The sequence below is a fragment of the Hippoglossus hippoglossus genome, chromosome 5 (genome assembly GCF_009819705.1).
Source record: "Hippoglossus hippoglossus isolate fHipHip1 chromosome 5, fHipHip1.pri, whole genome shotgun sequence".
NCBI lineage: Eukaryota > Metazoa > Chordata > Actinopteri > Pleuronectiformes > Pleuronectidae > Hippoglossus > Hippoglossus hippoglossus.
The window spans coordinates 5,886,438-5,911,502 of NC_047155.1; the positions used below are offsets into that span (position 1 = coordinate 5,886,438).

General features: G+C 42.9%; 1 protein-coding gene and 1 long non-coding RNA gene across 5 annotated transcripts; one reads left to right on the plus strand and one right to left on the minus strand.

The window, feature by feature from the left end:
• The first annotated feature begins 800 nt into the window (after positions 1 to 800).
• Positions 801 to 23,891, plus strand: ece1 (endothelin converting enzyme 1). Of its 4 annotated transcripts, none has more exons than XM_034586280.1 (19): positions 801 to 978; positions 8,243 to 8,329; positions 10,412 to 10,550; positions 12,790 to 13,002; positions 13,119 to 13,243; positions 13,365 to 13,511; positions 13,641 to 13,706; positions 14,027 to 14,215; positions 14,491 to 14,633; positions 14,860 to 14,974; positions 18,044 to 18,154; positions 18,237 to 18,335; positions 19,569 to 19,646; positions 19,732 to 19,835; positions 20,135 to 20,245; positions 21,258 to 21,325; positions 21,434 to 21,624; positions 22,209 to 22,304; positions 22,967 to 23,885. In XM_034586280.1, the coding sequence occupies exons 2-19, from the start codon at positions 8,243 to 8,245 to the stop codon at positions 23,141 to 23,143; spliced, it is 2,259 nt and encodes a 752-aa protein (XP_034442171.1). In that variant the 5' UTR covers positions 801 to 978; the 3' UTR covers positions 23,144 to 23,885. The 4 variants fall into 4 exon arrangements, with proteins under 4 accessions (XP_034442171.1, XP_034442173.1, XP_034442170.1 ...); XM_034586282.1 differs by having other exon boundaries at positions 914 to 978; positions 12,814 to 13,002; XM_034586279.1 differs by lacking the exon at positions 801 to 978 and having other exon boundaries at positions 7,701 to 8,329; positions 12,814 to 13,002; positions 22,967 to 23,891.
• LOC117761929 lies at positions 22,334 to 22,795 on the minus strand. Its single transcript, XR_004613901.1, has 2 exons — positions 22,479 to 22,795; positions 22,334 to 22,394 (listed from the first exon to the last, which is right to left on the minus strand). It is a non-coding gene; the product is annotated as an uncharacterized LOC117761929 (long non-coding RNA).
• Positions 23,892 to 25,065: the final 1,174 nt, after the last annotated feature.

The following is a 25,065-nucleotide window of genomic DNA, read 5'->3' on the forward strand; positions in this document are numbered from 1 at the left end:
TTGTGATGATTGTATTCTATATTTATGTGCTGTATTTAGCTTTTTACTTAATTTTTATCTTTATATTGATGGACCTAAGATAAAACAATATAAGATAAGATAAGTTATAGATAAGAAAAAATAAGATAGACTTTATTAATCCTGAAGGAAATTCTTGTGCAAGCTTAGAAATAACAATAGAAATGAAAGTGAGTCTAAAATAAAGCTGAAAACTAAATCGCTGTTAAAGGTCCAGTGTGTAAGATTTAGGTGAAATAGATCTATTGCCAGAAATTGAATATAAATAATCCTAGTGATGTTTTGACCAGTGTGTTTCATCTAAATTGTACAAATTGTGGTTTTCTTTACCCTAGAATGAGCCCTTTGTATTTAAATACTTTATATATATATATATATATATATATATATATATCAGGAGTGGGATCTCTCTACGGAGGCCGCCATGTTTTGTACAGTAGCCCAAACTGGACAAACTAAACTGAAGATACCACAGGTTCATGTTTGGAAGGGGAGGGTGAGATGAGGGGTATTCAGCTGCAACATGACACTTCACCACTAGATGTCACTAGATGTCACTAAAGTCTACACAGTGACCCTTTAATTTAAAAGGACCAACAAATGTGCTCCAACTCATATTAAATGGACCAATGCTCCCACAATGTGCTGAAAACAAACATTTACAGTCAAGTAGGTTGTTTATTAGCTTTATTTAACCATTAATTAAACAAAAAGATGTCCCCCGCTGTGACACACGCTGTCTCACCCACACAGGGAGACAGGGTTTCGGGTTAAAGAGACGTTTCGCGCGGACATGACTTCCGGGTTGTGGGCGGAGGGCGTGTTTTCAGTGAACCATCTTGACGGAGCAGCCGCAGCCTCTTTGGTTCGCTTTCACCGCGGCTCACGCACTGTTCCCGGTCAGAAGATCACCGGAGTCACGGCAGCGGCGGCACCGGAGCCTCCTGCAGCAGCAGCAGGGTAAGACCCCCGGGCTCCTCTCACTGAGAACCCCCCCCCCCCACACACACACACACACACACATGGGCGACTAATGGCGATAAAGAAACCCAACATGAAATTAGCGCAGATCCACGCGGGGACTCATCACTCGTGGCGTGTTGTTTACAGTGAATTCAACGTGTTGCTTCCTTAAATCCTAAACGTGTGTTATTCTGTAACAGTCCAGGTTACACACAGTGTTAAACAGTCGCGTGAAGTGTGTGTTTTCACCTCTTCTCTATTGGGACATTAAATTCTCCTTTATAAAATATCTATATGCAATATTCCCCCCCTCCTCAGGCAGATATAGATATACACACATCTGCATTTTTCCTCACAGATGCTCAGACCGCTTCCACTGACTTTTATAGTCCACATGAAATGACCAGAATCATTTCCAGTGGCCTGTGCATCATAAAACTGGTGCATGTCTGTGTTTAGTATTTAATGGCTGCAGAAGCATTAAAAATTGATTAATTTTCTTATTGGGTAGCGGAGGGGAGATAGAGTGGGCAGTTGCATGAATTAGAAAATGTCTCCAAGTGGCAAATGTGACAGGTTTTTGTTTGAGCTGTTTCTCTGAATTTAACTGTCAATGCTTGGCAACGCGTACCCAGCAAAAAATCATACACAAACGAGGGTTCATTTTATTAATCGTGTAAGGTAATGGGGGGGGGGACATGCCAGCTAACTTTATTTATATAGTTCTTAGAAGCTGAAGTTACACAGGGAACAGAAACTAAAGCAACTTAAATGGAAATGTATGTGAGCTGATTCTTGATATTGGTAAAAGGATTTTTCCCAGGATCTGGATTACGTTGCTTGCATGTCGGCTTCCTGTGTGCCGTTGCATTTCCTTTTTTATTCGAAGACCAGTTCTCCTTTATGTGTTGTTCCAAAGCAATTAAATTGTTGTTCATGCTACAATTAAAGCTTTAAAAAATCCCAGTGCCACTAATTCAAAACAGGTTGGCAGAATCCTGTTAAACAGCTTGCTTCAGTCTTTTTTATTTATTGATTGGTTCAATAACATTACACGGCTCTGGGTTTGTTGCCCTTCGAGGGAGATTGGTTTACTCTGCAGTTATTCATTACCTCGGTGTGATGGCGAGTGCGCGGCAGGACGCCATAACAACAGAGGGAACAGGTAATCTCCTGTTATCTGTCTGTACCTGAGTCTGAAACCACTCATTGTAAACAAGCTTCCGTGTGCCGCTCATATTAATGCTCACCTCATGCTGGAAGAAAGTCCAAGGAGGAGCTCTTCAAATTACATTTAGGAGATAAAACAACATCAGATTTAATCAACTATATTATAGATTAGACTGAGAGATAGAAGACCTGGTTGGGGGAGATTTGTTTATTGCTCATAAACGTCGGAGCACCTGAAACGTGCCCATGTTCTGTAGATCCAAGAATCCGAAGAATTCCAGAGCTGCAGCCTGCATATTAATAACCATGTGAGGGGAAACGCAAGCTCTTTATTTCATTTAAAATAAAGCACTCACCACTAAAAATACACCAAACTTGTTATGATTCTGGTTAAACTCCCTCAGCTTAATCTAACAATCCCACTCAAAGCTGATTTCCTGGGAAAGTAGCTTTGTTTTTTCGTGGTTTCTTAATACTTGCCGTTATTATCAGGGTGTTTTCCCCAAAGGAAACATCCCTGAGCTGCGAAAAGAAAGAAAATTCCAGTGGTGGCTTGACGTCAGAGGTCAGGAGCTGAAGCCTGGGACAACTCGGTCTTTATCTGTGGCCTCCAGGCAGAAACACCAGGGGGGTGACTGGACCCAAAAGATAAAGAGCTGCAGTGATTGTATGTATTTATGAATGTGTTGAGCGATCGTCTGAATGTTTGTTTTGCTTCGGTCGATGCGTGAACGCGCAGACGAAAAGCACAAACAGTACGCGGCCCTGACCTCGCGTGGGTGGGCAGCATGTCTGTTTGGTAAACAACCTCATACGTGGTTGAAGTTGCGGCGCTGTGCGGTCGCTGCACGTGCACTTTACCTTCAGCCGACCAAAGCGCTGACTCGTGCAAAAGCTCTTTGAACCCTTCCTGTCTTGTTGTCGTTGGAGGCGTCTCAATGTGGTTATGTTTACGTATGACACGGTGGTATTTCTGGAATGTTTTCCCAGCCTCACTCTTCCTCTGGGATTCACGAAAAAAGAAACGCGTGTGTAGTTTTACACCTGCAGATGAAGTTGTCTTAGGTCATTGTCGTCTGTGGGCGGCGTCTGTGAGGTTATGAGCACAACATACATCAAAAACGTATTTGAGCGGAGACATGCCTTCAGTCACAGAGGTCAAGTAACTTGTCGCGCTGAATGTGAGGCTCAGATTGTTTCACGCGTGCAGCCTTTAATTACTGATCTTCTGTGGTCTGAAGCCACATCTGTAGAATCGGCATCTGCCTGGATTACCACAGTGGTGTAATGAGCCGCCTTTCTTTGGAGGCAAAATGTGTTTACTGCCAGCTTGCGTCAAACACACCCCATAAATCATCTGCAGGAGGAGTCTCCTTCCTCCTCCTCCTCCTCCTCCTCCTCCTCCTCGGCCTCTTCTATAGATTCTTGTCCTCAGAAATGAACTGTACACTACACGTATACACGCTGCAGCCAATCCCAAACACAAACATACTCCAGTTATTCCTGGAGGAATGCCCCCCCCCCCCGCGCTACAAATAATCGTCTGGTTTGAAGGATCGGTGACGCACGTTTGTGGTTCACGGCCTCACTCAAAGGTCGCAGGCCACACGTCGCTTCCAGGAACCGCGGCATACTGACCCCCTCATACCAGGGGCTCTTCTGTGCGAAGACACCCTCACGCCCTGTAAGACACAATAGGAGGTTCCAGCACCGACCTTGACCACAGGCTCTTAAGTGTGAGAACTGCATCGTGCTGTATTTTCAAATGGCTCCCAGGTGTCACCACCAGCGACTTCCAGCAACTAAAAGGGCATCAACAGGAACTCCTCAGTATCAGTCTCAGTTTTTGCAGATGTTACTTGATAAATCATTCACGTCGCTTCTATTGCAGTGGGCTGTGGCGTAGATGTGTGTTTTAGAATTACGCAGATTACGAATCACTTGCGGAGATCGTGACTCATTTCATCATACATTAAAGTTCATGGGGCGTAATTTCCCAAGAAACGGCTGATATTAGTCATTGAATATCGCCAACAGGAAAGGGAAGGCAGCGTTGGCCTGTGCAATCACATCTGCTCCCCAATACCAAGGAAGTGTTGGGAAAAAGTGAGTGTGTGTGTGTGTGTGTGTGACGAGGACAACAACATGTTCTGTGCTGTTAGATACTGATATCTGTTGCTCTGCTTTGTGACTGCAACAGTCTCTATTCGGTTGTGTCAGCCGGTCTTTGTTGTCTCAGCTGCAACTGGTGCAAAAACACTGCAGCTCTGTTTTTGTTAACGGGCACAAGCAAGCGAGACCTCATTTCATCTGTTCTGGCTTCCATACAACGGCTCCCGGTTCATTTAAGGATTTCATTGAACGGTTCAGTGCCTCAGTACCTCTATGATTGTTTAACTTTGCACTCACGTGATCATTTGAGGTCTGATCTCTGGGTTCCAAGGTCCAGATTGAAGAATAAAGTAAATCGGGCCTTTGCAGTTGCCTCCTAACTGTGGAACAGTTAAACATCAGGACCTCACCAGCTTTTAAAACTCAACTCAAACCCATTTGTACTCTCTGGCTTTAAAATGGGTCGAGACTTGTGGTTTCATCTCATTTCGCAGTTTTATTTATTCAACAATTGATGAGGGTCATGTTGAAGAAAATAATTAATTGAAGTTTGACACCTTTTTGATGTTAATTCAGTTTGAATACATTATGTTTTGCTAAATGGAACAGCAGTGTGTGTGTGTGTGTGTGTGTGTGTGTGTGTGTGTGTGTGTGTGTGTGTGTGTGTGTGTGTGTGTGTGTGTGTGTGTGTGTGTGTGTGTGTGTGTGTGTGTGTGTGTGTGTGTGTGTGTGTGTGTGTCGAGAACAAGTCAAACATCAATATCAGGCCTTTTGCTTTCGGCTGCAGATCGTTTAAAACCATTTGTGTTCCTGAACGTGGCCTAAAAACAATCGGTGTCCTCTCACGTCTCCCCCTCCCGCTCCGTCTCTGTCTCTCTCTGCATCTTTCATCACTTCACTCGTCCATAAGCTGATAAAAACACACCAGCACAGACAGGGTTCGGATGCTTGGGTAATGTTTATTCGTTGTTGTGGTGTCGGGTTCCCTCCTGGGCCCTGATTTGTGGCATCTTGTCCTGATAGAAAACAAGATTTAACAGGAGTCAGTCTCCCGCTTTGCCCAGAGTTCTCTGGAATGTTTGTGTTGGGGAACGTGATTTTTCTCCTCCGAGGGATGTTTATGTGAAACAAGTGGGAAACAAAATAAAGTGCGGATCATGCGACTGGACTGGGCTCGCGGTTGTGTTTATGAGAAACTCTCATCCGTCTCCATTAAGTCAACATCTGTGTTCAGTCCCTGGTTTGTCTTGTGTTGGGATGGATGATAAGATGGAGGCCGGAGGAGAAGAAGAAGAACAGAGCCTGAGATTGTGCTGATAAAACAAAGACAGTCCTCGTGTGCTCTTTTAGAATCTGGCTACACATGTGATGTAGATGTAAAACTCGTACTAAATAGAATCTGGATTGTTTCCCCTTGGACTTACCTCTGCATCAGATGCAGAACCACTGCCTCTCTTGTTATGCAGTGTGTTGAGCAACCACCCTGGGGTGAGATATATTTCTGTCTGGCTGACAGGCAGCTGACGTTAATTATTGCCCTCCTCTCAGCGCTGGCAGCGTAGTGTGAGAATCAGATTTAAAGCTGCTGGACCTTTGGTTTAAGGTGGAGCAGTCTGTTTAGTGTTCAGTGTTCAGACAATAAAATGCTGTGTGTGTGTCTAAAAGGATTGTTGCTACGCCAAGGAGGTTCGGTTTTTATCTGTGTTCGTCTGTTAGTTGACAGGATTACACAAAAACGACTGCATTTATCACCATGGAACTGATTGGAAAGATGTGGTGTGGGTCAGGGAACAACCTAATAAATGTTGTTGCGCATCCAGGATTTTTTTCCACTTACTTCAAGTTGTGATTTCAGCATTTTTACTGATCTCTCAGAGAGTAATTCATTGATTTTGATGGAAAAAAATCACACCTGTTTAGGGGAGTGAATGCAATTTGGTTCAGATCCAAGTAAACATCTGGATCTGGTGAATTAAAACATGGTTTCATAAGGAGACTGCTGGGCCTTGGTAGAGGTACAGTATGTCCATTCTAGTTTTCCTTATCGATGAATCTACCAATTATATTCTCAATTTAGCTATAATTTGTTAAGGCTATGAGCTGTGGTATGTTGGCGGCAGTGGCTCAGAATACAGAGTGGGATGTCTGCTAACCAAAAGGTTGGCGGCCTCCCCCAGCCAGTGTGTCAGAGTGTCCTTAGGCAAGAGCCTGAGCCCTGAATTGCCCCTGACGGCTGTGGCAGTGATGTGTGATAGAGAAAGTGCTGCACATAGATGCACTGTAAATCACTCTGAGTGGTCATAAAGACTAGAGAAGTGTTATATAAATACAGACCATTAAGAGAACAAATGGGATTGTGTGTTGTTAAACTATATAAACTATAAATGGTGAATAAAAGCAGCATAGTCTCACATTTGAGAAACTAAAATGAGAAAACTTGTTATTTTTGAAGCGGATAATGCCAATTTTTGACATTTGCTTTCAATCGTGCAGTCATGAACAAAATCAGGAATGCAGTATGCCTGTGGTCTGCCCTACATATTCTCAATCAATTATACATTTAGAAATTCTACTCATCGCTTTTAAAACCAGTCTTTAAAACTACATCACAGACTTGTTAACCTGCTGTGGGTTAATTCACATTCACTTAAACCTGTGAACGGAGCTCTGCTGGTTATTAACAGATCACAGTTGGTGACAAAGCGTGACTGGGCCCGGAAACTGTGGAGGGGTTAACCTACTGAGATCAGACAGGCAACATCCTTAACTGCATTTTAAATCTTCTTAAAACATTTTTATCATAAAACATTTATGAACGTTTGATATATATGTAACTTAATTTCAGTCCCGTCTGTTTTATTAGCTGATTATCTTCCTCTTGTTTTGATTATCTGTTGTTTTTCTTTCAGTGAAGCACTTTACCCTTTTGTCAAAGGGCTACATGAATAAAGTTTATTATTGCATTTATTATAAATAAGGTACATATCAATTTAGCTGAGCTTGTTTACTATATTTTAGCTGTTAAGTTGTAAATTCCTGTGGCGCACACTTTCTTTTAAATCAGGAGAGTTGAACTGACGGACTCCTCCTGCCTTTAATGAGGAGTAAACGCAGGGCCTGGGTGACGTGCGAGACGGCCCTGTGGGTGAGGGGTTAAACAGGACAAGAAGTGACTGTCATGCCTATCAGGTAACCGTTACCAGGGGCAGCCACTCCAAGCATTTTAGTGGGAGGAGGTGTATTTCTCCACGCTCCTCCCACGGCCCTAGTTATGACCTATAGAAACGACACTGGGTGTCAACTACAACTGTTAGGTTCCCTCCCATAATATAACCGAAACCACAATGGGGAATGTACACACTAGCACACACACGCACACAAAAACACAATCACTCCCACACTCTCGGTCTCAGTCATGCAAGTCGCTGTAGTCAGTGCTACTTCCTGTTTTTCACTAGTTCCGTCTTCTCCCGTGCCGTCTTTGCACAGACCGGGCTGAGGAGGAAGTCCTGAAAAAAGTTTGCCTGTAAGAACCACGAAACGGGCAGAGAGAGGAGCCACACAGCGTTTTTCAGAGGAGGACGTTCAGGATGAGGTTGTTGTCCGTGCTGTGACATTTAACCCCCCCCCCCCCCCAGGGCTATCTGCCATTAGCCATGAGGGATTTCAGAGATGGTGTTGAGGCGAGCAGGGAGAAACATACCTTTGAAAGGAGAGGAGCGACGCGGTCTGTGTAAGCAAACTGCAAAGTGTATGAGGGGAAGAGCTCCAACCAGACAAACCAGATTCCTCCCCATGGATATTGGAGGGAAGCCCTGCCCTGAAGCCTCAGAGACTGTCGACGAGTAGCCGTCAAACTCCAAACACACTCTCGCTCTCTCTCAAACAAACACACACACCAGGTGGGGGAGAGTGAGGAGAGGAGAGGGGTTGAAGGATGGACGCACTGAGAGAGTCTTTTCTCCATTTGACTTTTCAGATGTCATCGTACAAAAGAGCCACGTTGGACGAGGAAGACCTGGTGGACTCCACAGCCGACGACATCTATCCTTCATCTCCCCTGCAGGTAAACATGCACAAAACACCTTGTGCTAAGAATGCACAGAACTTGTAATTCCACATTACTTAGGAAAGAATTGTAGACGCTTTCACACCATACGTGTGCCAATGTAAAAATCTACTTTTGAAAGATGGTTTTACTGCAGATGATCATCTTTTAATGGGGTTTCGTCTGTTGTCTGATGCTTCTGATGCGATGCTCACTCGTCCCTCTGTCTCCTGTCTGGAAGACGACGACATATTTCTTTGGAGGCCTGAATTTCAAACACAAGTTCATGTGCTAAGCAGATGCTTCAGGTTGCACTGATGTGAGGATGCTGTATATTCTGTGTTGACACAATGTACATTATGGGATACGAGATGTAAATGATCATTTTACATTCAGAAAACCTCCCTGAGTTTGAGATCTCTTTTAAAGGACTGGCCTGACAACCAATTAAATGTCCACGTCATCATAACGAGATAGATCAGTCACACCGAGCTGCCTTTACGCAGACAGACACTGATTAAATCCTGTTAATCTTAAACCCGTGTGTCGGTTACGATTAATGAGGATTTAATTAAATTTTAATCCTGAGATTGTAGATTATTTGCTAAAATGGATCATGAGGATTTTGGAACTGAATCCCTTATGTCAAACAGCGCAATGTTCACACAGGCCTGTGAACACAAAGCATATTGTATCATAAGTATTGAGTCACTCCTGGATTTTCTGTTTCTTACTTCTGGGTTTAAAGATGACATGACTAAGCAGTGTTCTCTTTAAAATCTCTTTTAAAGGATTGAAAGGTCTTTTATAGACAACAAGGGGCCTTAAAGTTTTAGGAGGTTGAATGAAGGAGATGTTTAATTGAAGTCAGATTCATTCCTCCGATGATTTATTGGATCAGAGCTCAGAGAAAGTGCTTGAATTCGAGACACTGCCACGATTCTGCCTTCATCATATCTCAACCATGCATTGGTTAATGGTAGTTGCAGGTTTCTAGCTCTATTTGAAAACGTGTAGCAGCTGAAAGAAAATCTGCTTCCCATCTTTGACATTTTACCAAATCCCCTAAAAGATTCCTGCATCCACAGCAAAATGTAGTGGGTTCTTTCTTGGCCTAAGTTGCATCCTTCAAAGTTTGGTGAAAATCCTGCTGAAAAACAAATAAACAAATAGACAGGGGTGAAAACTTGGCCAGTGAGGATTCACTAAATTCAAAACGTTTAGCTCCAAACCAACCGAACACACCAAGCTCAAGAGATTAAGAAGCCACTGTGGCTCATAGCAGTAAATCTGATCCTTTATACATACACTCCTCAAGGATTAATAGACCCCCACAAGATATATGTGAGGTTCGATCTGGCCTTTATTTACACTTTAAGTGCTAAGTGGTGCCCTGTGACGGATTTGTGAGCGGCACGCTGGACTAATTCCTTTAGGAAATAAATTACCTTGGCGGCTTTCGCCGAAAGAGAAACCTTCACCAGAAAACATGGAGGAGCAGCGTTTGCTGTTGTGAGGTCAGCTGCACCAATCATTCCATCAACAACAAAAAAGTCCATTCATTTACCACAAAGACAGGAAGTTCCTCCAACTTCTAAATTCTTCTTCTGGGGAATGTTTCTTTAAAACCTTTTTCTCTGGAGTCGACTGGTGGTTTGGTTTGTTCTCCTCATTTGACTCTGTCGCTCGACTTCCTTCTCACTTTATAGGTCAACCACAAAATCATCAGACACGGTTCAGCAGGATTATTGTGTCGATTTCTCAATCGGGGGCAGAGGGAAACTTCTCTTTATGACTTTGTGGTGAACTAGAGGAGAGGGAACAATAGGAAAATGCCTCTCGGTGTAGGAGGGTTGAAAAGGTCGCTGAGCTTTGAAACCAAATCTGTCATCAGATCCTGAAAGAAGCTGTTTGAACGCCACACAGTATTTTCCACACTGCATTAGTCCAGCATGGTGACATTATTAAGTGTCTATGTTTTTGTATCTTAAAGTAGATTTCTAAGTCATTTTATGCCTGTTAATATATTTTAAATTGTCATATTTGACTTTTTAAATGAAGCGCTTCAAGGTTTTTTTTATTCTCTATTTGTTTGTGCAGGTGAATCTGCTGAATGGCCGCGGCCCCATGTGTTGTCAGGACCGGACCAAGAGCGAGAAGCGGGTGCTGTGTCTCGTGTGCGTCGTGACCCTGGGCCTTTTCATATCTCTCATCACAACTGGGGTCTTCTACAAACAGAGTGAGTCTGAGGTTCTATTCAAACTCTGTGGTGCTGTGGAATACACTGTGAAGTGGGCTGACCAGGTGACTCTAGATTGAACTCCAGCTCGACCAATTACAAGCTCAACCAAATACACAATTACCTGATTATTTAAGTTGTATTAATATTGAATGTATCACGGTTCCAAATTGCTTCCTTGGGCCGATAACATGTGAAAATTCTAAGCCGGAAAGTTGAGCAGTTCAGCCGGAATATCGCAATCGGCAACGGCCATACCGTATCGGTCGGGCTGCAGATCAAACTGCTTTTGTGCTATTTATTGGGATTTCTTTCTATTTATTGAATATGTTGTCGACCACCTTCCCAAAAACAAGAACAATTGACAATAAAAAAAACTCCCACACACTAAACGGAGGAGGGCTTAAAGAAAGGAGTTCAGCAGTTCCCGAAATATGAGCTTTTGTTTTTTTCTTGCTCAGAGTCGGATAAGAAAATTGATACCAGTCCCATATATGAAGCTGCAGCCAGGAGAGGCTTAGCTTAGCTTAGCAGAAGTTAGCCTCGGCTTTTCCCCACTGTTTTACAAGAGGTGTGTGCTGGACAATTTAATTGCCAGTGAACTGCTCTTTGTAGACTTTCTTGTTTGTGCAGATGAAACAAACAGGATGTCCCTTATTAATCAGTGAGCATTAGAGGTGTTGATTTTATGAACAGCCAGACTCTTTGTGCCAAGATAATCTGGTGGTGGCTTCATATTTATCTTGCAAATATGAGAGAGATGTTGATCGACTCATCTAAACTGCCTGCGAGAAAAGGAATAAGGATATTTCCTACAATGTCAAAGGTGACCTTTTAATTTTTAGAACTGTTTCCATCATCAAAACTGGTTTTGTAGTGATAAAAGTGCTAAAATGTTCCACAAGCATCTGAAAATAACCAAGTTTCTGTGTGTTCTGGTTTGTAATTGTTTTATAAATTAATATGTTATAAATCAGGTAAAAATATCAACAAGTAATGAAGCTGATTTGATCAAAACAAGTGTAGTTCGAGCTGAAAGACAAAAGACAAGTTTAAAAAAGATCTGGAAGCTCTGAGAGGCTTTTAAGTACAAACAGGACTGAGACGATTAATACAGTATATGCACTGTATTATTTCTTTTAAAGCCACACCTTTAGCTAAGCCTGTGAAAAACAACTCTAAATCGCTCCCCTGAGCTTCTTCATTATGGAAAAAAGTACTTGTGGATTTACCATCAACGGTTGGGCTTCCTCAGATTCACCATGGGAAACCCAATGCCACTTCCTCCCATTCAGAGCCGCATGTCAGGATCACACTTTGAAATAATAAAAGGAACAAGGATGAGGTCTCCTCCGGGTACTAATCTCATCGCTGCTTGTTTCTGTGTCTCCGTCTTTGTCTCATCGCCTTATATGGGCAGGAGGTGAAAGTCTTTACAGTGAGTCAAATATTAATCGTGAGCTGTTCTGCTCCGTGACGAGCAGCACTTACACTTCTCTAAACACTGACATTTTTCTAAAGCTCTTCTTGTTCTTTAGCTTTTGTGTTTAGACTTTAAAGTATAACAGAGCAGCCAGAAGGCCTCTGGTCGTCTCCCCTGAAAATGATTCTAGAGAGCAAACAAAATATCTACAAAATATCTCGGAAAATGTGTTTTTGGAAGTCGCATGCAGGCGCAGACACAAGCAGAGGAGCAATGACGTTTATCTGCGAGCCAGGTCAGATGAAAGTGATTAACCTGAAGTCTTCCAGGGCTCCTTCACCCTCATCTGTTCGTGTGTTCTCTATTTATTTATCAGTCGGCAACCTTCAATTTTCTACATGGAGAAATATTCCCTGCAGGTTGTATATCTTGGCTTTTAACGCCTCTGAAGTAATAATTTGTGGATGGTCTGAAAACCTGCATGAATACTTGGACGTCCAAAATGAAATTATTATTCACAGTTGTTTTGGTGCTGGAGCAAAGCTGCGGGGCCTTAAAACCATGAACTTCACTCACTGACTGATGAAGTTAAAGTCCAACAAAATGTGTCAGATCCTTTTAGAGACTTTTTCAGAAAAGCACCGTGTATCACTTTCCATGAATAAAGAAAAAGTCTCTTATTGTCCCTGCAATAAATGTGATTTCTCTCTGCAGGTACACCACTCTGTGTTGACTGACATGGATGTTAATGACTTGTTCATTGGGTTGCTTGGTGGTGGTTAGTGGTAAATTTTCTTTAAATCTACTTCTGTACAGCTCACCCTGGCTTGTGCCTAACAGAGCCGTGCGTTACTGTGGCCAGTACAGTGATGGGAGCCCTGGATCGATCCGTGGACCCCTGCCATGACTTCTACAACTTTGCCTGTGGGGGCTGGATGAAGAACAACCCCCTCCCCGAGGGCAGGTCCCGCTGGGGACCTTTCAGCAACCTCTGGGAGCACAACATGCTTGTAATGAAGCAATTATTGGGTAAAGGCCCTCGTCTGAATTCTGCTCCGTGTCCTCAGCTGCCTTTGGACAGTTGCCTGGGGAAATGCCTTGTTTTTCATTCACACCCAATTTATTTTCTATCTTTATTTAATCAGAAAACACGACGATGAAAAGTGTGAGTCAGGCTGAGGGAAAGGCCCAGCGATATTATCAGGCCTGCATGAATGAGGCCAAGATCGAGGAATTGGGAGCTAAACCACTACAGGAGCTAATCAGCCAGGTATGCTTAGTTCCCAAAGCTGTCGCAGTCATCATTTCAATCCCTTTTCATTTTATTCTGAATCATGAATTTCCTTGCATGCGGGTGACTTGAGTGTCTGATTAATCCCCGTCTGTCTTAGATTGGGGGCTGGGCCCTGACAGAACCCTGGGACAAGAACAACTTCGATGAAGTTTTGCAAATGGTGTCAGGCAATTACCGGACGTCACCTTTCTTCACTGTGTTTGTCAGCACCGACTCGAAAAACTCCAACAGTAACATCATCCAGGTGAGCGGGTCAACCGGGGGCATGTTTTATCTTTGCTGAGACCCTATAGCCTGCAAGCCTGGAAACACAGGGATGAAGCCAGAGGCTGTGTGTGAGCTAAAAGTCATTGGATGTTTCTCTTGACTCCAGGTGGATCAGTCCAGCCTGGGACTTCCTTCACGGGATTACTACCTCAACAAAACGGCAAATGAAAAGGTACTGTGCACAAATTGTTTACAGTGTTACACTAGAAGTTAGACTGACGTTAGACTGAGTTGGACAGAGTTCGAGAGCTAATCCAGATGTTCTCTGTAATGAAAATCATATCCAGTGGCTCATTGCTCATTTAGAGAAAGTCTGGAAATATTAAAAGTGAAATATTTCAGCTTCAGGCGAAAAATGAAAACAAAAAGACTCTGCATAGTTGCGCTTGTATTTGCATAGTTTAGGATTACTGACTTAATTTAATTTTATAAACCACTGAAACAACCCTCGTCTTCCCAACCTCCCCCATCTCCGCCTCGCTTCCTTTGCAGTATCTGACAGCATACCTCAACTTCTTAGTGGAGTTAGGGGTTCTTCTGGGAGGCACCAAGGAAACGTCTCAGGCAGTGATGACGGAGATTGTGGACTTTGAAACATCTCTGGCCAACATCACGGTCCCTCAGGAGGAGAGGCGTGATGAAGAGCTCATCTACCACAAGATGGAGGCCAAGGACCTGTCGGTGAGTTTCTTAATGAATCAACAGACGTGGCACACAGTTTTTAAGAAAATGATTTTCTACAAATCATGACTCTTAAACCGTTTTCAGACATGAACTCTGGGTATTTTATCGGAGTTTGCTGATATATCGATATTGGAACATATGAAGAACGCAGCAGTTGATTGTCTGGGTCAGACGCGTTCAAAACAACAAAACTGTACATGTTTGTGTTCAGACCTTTTCCAACATGTCTCTGTGTTTGTTTTTTTGTGTGTGTGTTTTGTGTATGTCTGTAGACCCTGGCTCCTGCAGTGAACTGGATGCCGTACCTCAGAGAAGTGTTTTCTCCAGTGCCGCTCAACGACTCGGAGCCCGTGGTTGTTTACGCCAAGGAGTACCTCCAGAAAGTCTCTAAGCTCATAGAGAAAACAAATAAAAGGTCAGACGATCAGCCATGCCTCAGAGTTTTTCCATTGACGTGCGAAAAACAGCGAAGCTACCAAATGTGTGTTTACTCTGATTTATAATGACGTAGTTAAACTGGAATGAAGGAGCTACACTTTACACTGTAAACTGTGTATGTACAAGTACAAACCCTTCTAGAAGCATTCAGGCAGTATTGAAGTAACTAACGAAAAAAAATCTATGTGCTATTTTCTTTGCAGCCTCCTCAACAATTACATGATCATGAAGGTGGTGAGGAAGATGGTTTCCATTTTGGACCAAAAGTTCCAGGATGCTGAGCAGCGCTTCCTCGAGGTCATGTACGGAACCAAAAAGGTAAAAGATGAAGATTCAGGCCCCAACACTGTGACCCAACGTGACACACGTGGATTAAAGGGATGGGATTAAGCGGTGATAAAAGTAATCCTCTGTACATGTTTGACCTGCAGGCAGATTCTCATCCTGATAATGTATTTTTAGTTTCCGTTTGCGAACTGATTGCGAGTATCTCAGTCGCTGCTTTGTCGTTGTTTTACGATCGTCGGTTAATGTTTATTGGAGTTGCTACACAGCAGAGAAAATGAGGTGAATTACTCTAAAAAGTCCTTTTGAACCCTGGTACAAGTGGGTCCAGTACTGTCGGAGGAAGTGGGCCAGAGCCCAACAGCTGGGTTTTGCACAGCTTTTCTCCTGAACTCTTGTTCTTTTGTGTGATACTCGGCAGAGGATTCATTTCAGGTGCGAGCAGATAAATGAAAACTGGCACAAAAAGCGAAGTGGAGACTTTTTCCCTCCCACTGTGACGAGATTTCACAAGAACTGTAAATCATCGGCCAGCGTTTTATGTCGGTTTTCAACTTCGTGTGAGCAAAACCACCTGGTTTTCTGAATTGGGTCCAGAGGTTTCAAAGAGAATGTGATTCACAGAGCTACAATTCAGTCAGAGAAAACTAATTTATTGGTGTATTGATATTAATTAATCCAAAGACTCAGCACAGTGACAGCAACTATATGAAAGAATGGAGGGAAACATTACAAACTGAAAAGTAATTTAATTAATTCAAAAGAATTTGTACAGATCCTTTCCTCGCACTGTGATTTAAAAAAAAAAAGGTAATTTTTTTAATTAAATAATGGTGATATTGGACGGTATAAATTTTCACCGACATATCGGGATCTGCATATTTGCAGAAAACCGTCTTTTACACAATTAACAATGCAGAAAAGATTTATATTTCATGTTTAAATGATTGTTTATTTTCCTAAATGATTAAAACAAGTCTTTATTAGTTTTATATAATTGGTTGTGTTTTCTTTTTATTATTTATAATAAAGTTTAAGGTTAAACTATAAAACATCAATAAATAGTGTGTTAGTGAGTAATTACCTCTCATTGTATCCAACCCTGCGGATAATATAGACCTTACATACTCGGGTTTAGTGATTTTGGCAAATACTCCAACAAATAGCTTGCAATGGAATTTCATTTTCTGGCATTCAAGATATAAAAGAAAACGTAGGAACGTCTTTCCAGGAACGGTGACCTGTTTTCTTTAGATAACTCACCGACCTCTCTGTGAACAGCTCTAATTGGAACGACTCCTCGTAAGACCAGAGTGTTTTTGGACAGAGATGTTACTGTTGAATTTTTTTCCAGTGCGGTGAGCACCACTAACAAAACTCAGTTCAGCTGGGCTGTATTGGAGGCAGATGTCTCAAATCCACAGTAAATCAAAACCGTGTGTGCTGCCGGTCGCCACCACATTACAGGTTGTGTAGCGGAGTTTGTACATTTGGTGAAATTACCCTTTAATTAGCAAACAAGGTTGTTTGTCCACTAAAACCTGTGAGAAGGGAGAAATGTGTTGACTGCAGCAAGAAAAACTGATTTATTTCTTTGACTGTGGAGGCTCCAGTGACTACAGCTCTTATCTGAGCAAGATCCTGTTTCCTCTGCCTTGTTTTCCACTGGGTTCAAGCTGTAATAACAAGTCCCTAACTTGCTGTGCGTCTCTTTTGTGTATCTGTTCAACGCGAGAGTGCGAAACTGTCTCTTTTTCCATCTGTGCCTAATGTGTCCGAGCACAATTACAACTTTGCCTGCTCAGAATACTCCTCGTTTCCTCACGGCGACCTTGTTCCTTTTTGACTGCGTTTACACGCAGCTCTATTTGTCCTTGTCCTTCCCTTCACCTGATAATGACTTTGCCATATAGGGACTTTTACATCCCCACAGAAAGTGACAGAGTGGGTTGAACGTGAGGTTTTGATTCCGTCAAAGATGTGAAATCGTTGTTTTAGGATGGAGTCATGTTTGTGTACGTGTTAACTGTATGTTTATCTTTCTACATTTGAGATTACAAGAAAAGGCTCATGAAAACATACAAAACTTTATGTCCAGAATGATTTATTTGATCACAAAAATCACATAACACCATAATTTCCTCACATTTATAATCAAATCAAAGTGCTTTGCTAGTCTTGTTTGGTCTTTGAGGCTCAAGGCTGTCACAGAAGAGCTCGATAATAAATTACAGCCCTTCACAAATTAGGATTTTATCTCTTTTTCCCACTGAAATCTCTCCTGTGCCATTCGTCTCCTCTTGTCTTCTGTCCTGGTGGCCGTCCCGGTCGCCTCGCTTCAGTTTTGAGTGTAAATTGACCAGGAGTTGGCCTGTGGCTTGTCCTGTTGTTGCTTTTTCGTCTACCAAAAAAACACAGCACTTGTTCCTTTCGGCAGGAACACTGTGTCTCTCAGGCGGCTGAGGGATAACAGCTCACTGTTGCTTCACAGAGGTCATGAATTTCTCAAGATCGCAACTGTTTTCTTTGTTACTTGAATCCTCCGAACAAAGGATCACTGGGATTTCTCAGTCTTCATTGGATTAAGGCCTATTAAAATATCATACTTTAACAGAGGCAGTTCAATGTATTGTATAAATCACAAAAGCCAAAATCGGACAAAAGACCAGTAAATGCAAACTAATAAATACTCTGAAATAGAGGAGTGGTTTCACAGAATGGACATAGTTTGTTCTTGTCAAACACAAATGTCGTAGGTTCGTATTTGCATATAGGGCAGGAAGTGAGATCAGATCACATGTGGTCACAGGAGACACATTCAGGAGGCATTTTAACTTCCGGTATGAACAGACGAACTCAGAGCTGTGCACCTGTGATGTGACCGCTCAGGACAGACGTGGATACCAGGTCCACAGCTCAGTGCAACAAGTCCTGTCAAGTTCATCGGACTTGATGTCACGATCTTTGTGGGAAATCTAGGAAGCGACTAATTGGCGCAGACAACAGGGGTTGAACAAAGTGTGACACGCTGAAAAAAAAACACATTTTAATGTGTGTTTTTTACATGAGGATGTATTCATGTCTTTCATTCTGATGTTGCAGAGCTGCACTCCTCGTTGGAAGCTGTGCGTCAGCGACACCGACATCGCCCTGGGCTTCGCTCTCGGAGCCATGTTCGTCAAAGACACCTTTGCTGAAGAGAGTAAAGCCATTGTAAGTCCCTCTCTCACATCGGCCGCCTGCTGTGTGAGATGATGCGCTTTTCTGACTTTCCTCTGTGTCCTCTGTGCTTCAGGCTGAGGACATGGTCGCAGACATTAAATGGGCGTTTGAGGACAGCCTGAAGGATGTGGGCTGGATGGACCCGGAAACAAAAAAAGCAGCCAAAGAAAAGGTGGGTGAAAGATCCTGCAGTGTGTCTTCTGTGTGATTCACACCTAAGACCTGAGCGTTGGAGAGACAGGGACGCACTCTGAGAGCAGCAACACCAGAAATGACCTCCTAACAATACTTCAACTTTTGATGAAGGAGCTGAAGAAAAAACACTTAATTGTAGAAAATACTGGTTAAGGGACGTCTCTAAACCTGAATATTTCTAATCGTTAGAAAGAAAGCTACAGACCAAAGCTAGCTGACAGCATGGAACTGTTTTAATAGACCCCTCTAAATAACTGGAACAAGTGTGACGGAGGATTACCAGTCTGTGGGTCAGGACGACACAGAGAGCAGAGGGAGGAGCCTCAGGAGGCAGCTACAATTCCTGAGACCTCCTAATTCCCCCTGCGCTCCTGTTCTCAGCCCACATCCCACAGACTGATCCCTCAACCACACCCCGGCCTCTTACCCCTCAGCCTCTGGTTGGGAAAGCGACTGTGGGAAAGTTTGTTGGCTCATCTCATGCAGAGATCTCCTCCCTGCTGGCCAGGATGACTCCACCTCCACACCTCCACCCACTGTACCAGCCAAGCCAGAGGCGTAGGTGGTGTTTCTGATGGAAGTTTGCAGAGACGTGTTCAAGCACTGGACATTTGTTAGAGCTGCTTCAATGAGACTTTATTGGCCGTATTGAACCTGCACCAAGACACAAACCCCAGAAGACTGCGCTGGTAGCCGAGTCATGACTTATGAGAACCAATCAGGATGAGAGAGAAAGCGTTTCTGTTTTTGTCCCAACTATACCAAACAGTTTTCTGGGGCCACAGGGCCACCAGCTTTTCCAAACTTTTATGTTTCAGGCACTCAAAAGCTCCAAAACAGTGTGGACGGCATTTTTTTTATTATTTAGCATTCATCTTCATTATTATTTGTATTAGTTTTTAAGCAAAGAAAACATGGGCCTGATGGAAGACTAATCAAAATGCTGAAAGGCAGCACAGTGGGTTATTCTAAAATTATTCCATGCGTGAGTTGTGCAATTTAAATGATCAATATCAATTCCTGACATTGTTAATGGCTGTGACAGATCATAGAGACAAGGAAAGAGAAAACCTTCTTAGAAAGAAAATAGACTCAACCAAGACCTGCATGCAGAATTTACACAGCCAGTGAGGAATACAAGTACAATACAGCACTGCCACCTGGTGTGAAAATGTGTATTTTACAGCTTTTCAAATGTTATCCTTCACAGGCCGACGCAATATACAACATGGTGGGATATCCAGACTTCATCATGAACGCCACGAAGCTGGACAAAGTGTTCAATGATGTAGGTAAACGTGGAACCGTTTGGTCCGTCACTTTTATTTGATCTCATAATATAACGCTGAGTATTTCTATCCGCTCTCTTTCAGTTTGAGGTGGTGTCAGAGCTCTACTTCCAAAATGTCATGCAGTACTACAACTTCTCAGCCAGAGTGACGGCCGACCAGCTGAGGAAAACCCCCAACAGAAACCAGTGAGTGGCTCGTCCTGCCAGAAAGGAGGTCGCACGCTCGGCCTGGGAGACACATTCCCATTATACTGACTCAGCAGAGCGCCGCTTCCATCCACAAATGTTCCCAGGCAACCAACTTCTGTCTGCTGAACTGATCCTGGTCTCTAATTAGGCTGCGGGGGAGGGAGTGGGCAGATCAGGGCCGCCCCGCCCCTCCATGCCCTCCAAACTGATCTGTTGTCAGCCTGGCACAATCAATATTCTTAATTTGTAGTGACCTTGTTGTCCGCCTCATGTTGTGGCTCTATCCGTGTCTGCAGGTGGAGCATGACCCCGCCGACTGTGAATGCATATTACAACCCGACCAAGAACGAGATGGTTCTGCCTGCAGGAATTCTTCGGGCTCCGTTCTACAGCCCATCATGGCCCAAGTAGGTCTCATACATTGTACTTTTTTAGAACTGGAGAGACCAAAACTTAATAGTCCACCAGAAAACTGTCATAAGAGATTGTGCCCATGTAGATAAATAGCTGCTTTCAGACATGAACTTCGTAAAATGTCCGGATCAGACACGTTCACAACAACAGGAAAATGTCTGGAACACTGGAGCCTGTGGAGAACATGCAGGAGGCAGGACATGATGAGTTTGTGATGGAAATTCATCTTGAGATTTGAAATAATGAAATTCTCAGACTGGAGTTGCCTTTGAGTCTTTATAATAGTAAACTCTGCAGAGGTTACACAACAAGCACGGGTGCTCAAAATGGAACTGGCCGCAAGTTCACAAAAGCCAGAACTTATACAAAGAGGCGTTACATAGAACATAATATGAAAAAAAGACATGAAAGACATGAGATCATCATCTGTGCCTGTCCGTCCGCTGTAGCAGTTGGAAGAAAAACATCACCAAATAAGGGCATGCACCCTGTTGATCAAGGTCATAGCAGTGAGACACCACCAAGTAAGGGTTCCATCCTGTCAGGTAGACAGTATCACAGCAGTGAGACACCTGGTCAGGGGGATTTCCAATACCTTAGACACTGGTCAGTTGAATTTTCCACTACATATTAATTCTCAGTTTTGCATGCATCACGTGTTAAAAGCATCATCGACACGCCCACTCGTTCGCTTTGGATTTTATGGACATTTTCCTGCTGTATTTTCACATGGGCTCATTCAGACATCTTCAGGACATTTTACTATGAGGCTGGCAGAAAAACTTCATTTGCGTTCTCACCCTCCAGAAAATCTCATAATGTTTGGTGCATGTCTGAAAGCAGCTGATGTGAGATTCAGATGTGCTGGGTGCTTCCAGTTAAAGTAACTTGCTGCAGCTTCATATTGACTGGACAGAGTCTCAGTCTGTATCAGTTATCATATCTCACTCATCTGCTTTTACAAACTTGCAGTCTATACTCACAGATGTCTCTTTTGTTATCCAGGGCTCTTAACTTTGGTGGAATAGGCGTAGTCATGGGACATGAGCTCACGCATGCTTTTGATGACCAAGGTTGGTACATTTAAATATTATTCTAAAATAAATGTAATGATATTAAATAGTCTTGAAACACAAGCTTGGCAGAGAACACAGTTACATGTCACTGTTCCATTCAAACAGGGAGGGAATACGACAAGGATGGAAACCTGCGTCCCTGGTGGAAGAACTCCTCCGTGGAGGCGTTCAAGAAGCAGACTCAGTGCATGGTGGAGCAGTACGGAAACTACACCATCAACAAGGAGCCTCTGAATGGAAAACAAACCCTGGGAGAGAACATCGCTGACAACGGTGGACTCAAAGCTGCCTACAAGGTCTGATGGCGAGGAAGTAGAATTCACCTCAAATGTTTTCTGTGTTACATACGGAAAATATGGCTTTTTGTCACTGATGTGAAAAAACAACTAAATGCTAGTGCACGAGAGCATTTTGATATGTATGGACATTTTATATCGTTACCTCTTTGTCACCTAAGGCAACTTTGTCTGATTTTTACGAGGTCACGAAACTATCGCGGCGATCTCAGATTAATCCCCCGCTCCGGTTTATTTGTCTTGGCTGTTGTGTGTCGCATCCATGAATCTGTATTGGAAAAAGCAGGTTGTCTGGTTTACAGTGAAGCCTGGAAATGCAACAGGTGGTTATGAGTGGCCTTGTCAGCCTCTGGTTACTTCTTCACATGCACACATTCTTTCCGTGTATTGAAAGGTCATGGGCTAGAAAGCAGATGAGCAAATCATATGGAAGTAAAAGCGTTGCACGTTAAATGGTGCATGTAAATCTGTAGAGGACCTAAAGTGATTTATGTATTCTTTGGTTTATGTGACTGTGCAGTTTTCCATGTGCAGAGCAAAAGATTGATGGCATGTGTGTAACATGATCGTTTGTTTCTTGGAAGGCGTATGTGAACTGGATCGAAAAGAACGGAGAGGAGCCCACGCTGCCCGCCCTGGGAATGACCAACCATCAGCTGTTTTTTGTAGGATTTGCACAGGTTTGTACCAATCACAGTATTCTCTTTTCACTTTATTCTACTTAGACATGCTCATATTACAACTGTACTTACAATATCTCTAATGCTCCTCTAGACATGACAACATTTTTGCTATAATATCTGATGTGCAACAAAAATTAAGAATTTGAATTACACCCCCTCAGCTTCGCTCACTGACAAAAAAAACATTAATCTATGAATATGCAGATATATTTCTTTTTGGGGAATTTAACTGCTGGACAGAAAATGTCTCCTCCTTCATTATAAAGTCCATTCTCTGTGTATTTGTGCTGAATGCTTGTGCAAGACGCACACAGGACTGTGAATGACTCTAAACTAACTGTTGTTTGCAAAATCCTCATGCTCCTGTGCACACATATTAAACTGTGGATTTAAGGTCGACAAGCGAGTGTGAAAGCAGCGTTCTAGTGTCAAAACGTTGCGCATAAATCAGTCTGCACATTGAGGCGCAAACATCACAGTCAAGAAAAAAGGGGAAAAACATATTTTTGTAAAAGAGGGTGAAATTAAGTTTATCTTCCAGGAAATTTTCAAAATACAAATGTCCGAAATCAGGCCAGTTTCTCAACTCTCTCTATAATTCTCAATAGAAATCAACAGAAAAATAATCTTTCATGTGTTTATTCGTTGTCACGTTGCAGGTATGGTGCTCCGTCAGGACACCGGAGAGCTCACACGAGGGCGTGATCACCGATCCGCACAGTCCGTCAAGATTCCGAGTCATCGGCACCGTCTCCAATTCACACGAGTTCTCAAAGCACTTTGGCTGCAAAGCCAATGCTCCCATGAACCCTAAACACAAGTGTGAGCTCTGGTGATACCTCACCGCTTGCTGCTGTTTATCACCGAGGAGTGAACAGACGTTTGTAGGGGAGAACAGCTATTTTAATAGCTTGATACTGACAAAGTCTCTCTGGACAAGGAGCACGAGAACCACTGAAACTCCTGGTGTTGTTGCCACTATGAGGCTCCTTATCTGCACAAACTGTGCCTGCTCTGTACGGAGGATTTCAATCTTCGATGCTTGTCCTCAAGCACTGCTTGTATAGCAAACCGCTCTCCATGACTTCTGAAATCTGATCTGGATATAAATGTGCTTTTAGAACACTGGAAACCCAATAGATAGTCGCAGAAAGCAGGGGAACCACTGTCCAACAGCTTGTTTGTCACATAGTGATGAATGAGCAAGGTGACGTTTCTTTCTCTTGTTACTTGTCACTACGCTCGGATCTGCTACGGTTTTATTGTTATTGTATTTTTGTTAATGCCGATATTCTTTACGTGACAGAGAACCAGGAAGCTGCAAGATTTTAAAATGTGGTGGAAGATGAAAATCTGGTTCACACCCGTTTTTTAAAGATTTAAAGCCGTTCATTAAGAATTGTTTTTTAAATACATTTTAACAGTGCATCAACAGTTTGTCTTTGAATCTTTGTAATATTTCATGTTGTACAATCTGGTCAAATTTTATAGAGATTAATTCAGAACTTGGTCATGTAGACTAAGCCATAGCCATGTTTTTATGAGTAAAACATTATTTTGTATAATAAAACCTGTCGTAAAACATCTTTGTCTCGTGTCTACATTTTGTTCAATTGTTTGAAATCTCCTTCTGACGCACAAACATAGTTTTGCTTCACTTGACGTCTGTGAATAACTAATAACCCAGTATATATAGAACATGGGATTGGACTGTACTTCACCGGAGAGCAAACAATAGGTCAGGAGCAAATGCCCCTGCCTCCAGGATCCAGAGTTTTATTCAGACCATCGGTTTTGGAGTTTCAGATCAGAGCTGTGGGCCAACGTTTACAAAAATCCCATGATTCACAAGCTAATAAATGTGTGGGCAAATCTCTGAATGGTGGGTGCTGCGAACTCTGCTCTGAGGTAACAGGAGAGTGCAATGGTGTATGTCCGCAAAGGGACCGGGAGAAACGGCTCCGAACCACGGCCACTAATCACGCACTACATTCCACGCCATCACGTGCAGCGCTGTCAGTATCACTACGCACAGACTGATCTGTTCAGGTCAAAAACAAAAAATCTCCATGTTGTTGAGATGACGTCATTTAAAGTTGATATGATCGAACGTTAAACATTATTAAAAAAAAATGGAAAAAAAACTGATATATAAAAAATCCACTAAAGCCTAAATGGTGGGCTTCCTGTTTGGTCTAGCATATCTATCCAAGAGACTTATTTGTTTGTTATGAAAAGACATGTCCCCATCGATTTTTGTACATGTCGGCCAATCGTGGTGTCGGGGCTGCCCTTTAGGGGGCGCTAGTCAGTTATTTTTGCCACGCCCATTGGCAAAATAACTTAATAATTCCTTAAAACCATATGAATATTTTCAGGGGGGGGGGGGTCTGTTGATACACAAATGTAGTTTGAGGGAGGTTGAACCTCGAACACTGAAGTTACAGCAATTTCGTGTGTCACAGCGAGTTGATGAACTTTGACGCCACGCCACTATTATGGCGTTTGACGAAAAGTCACAGTAATCTTATGCCTTCATTATCAATGTCTTGAGACCCGTTTGACACAGTTTGATATGGTTGCAGTAAGTGGATGAGGAGGAATACATCCAAGTGGAAGACATGCAAAAAACAAGACATTTCCTGTTTCCACCAGGGGGCGCTGTGATTTTAAGTCATGATTTCTGTGTAGATGTCATCAGGCCGGGACTCTTGTCTTACATGTCTAGTTTGGACTCGATTGGACCATGTATATCCGA

Excerpts from the sequence above, each read along its gene's own strand:
- ece1 (XM_034586278.1), top strand. The coding sequence starts at position 8,201 with ATGGACGCACTGAGAGAGTCTTTTCTCCATTTGACTTTTCAGATGTCA. Across the intron at positions 13,003-13,118 it reads TGTAATGAAGCAATTATTGG|AAAACACGACGATGAAAAGT; the intron begins GTAAAGGCCCTC and ends TTATTTAATCAG. Across the intron at positions 20,246-21,257 it reads TACAGCCCATCATGGCCCAA|GGCTCTTAACTTTGGTGGAA; the intron begins GTAGGTCTCATA and ends TTTGTTATCCAG.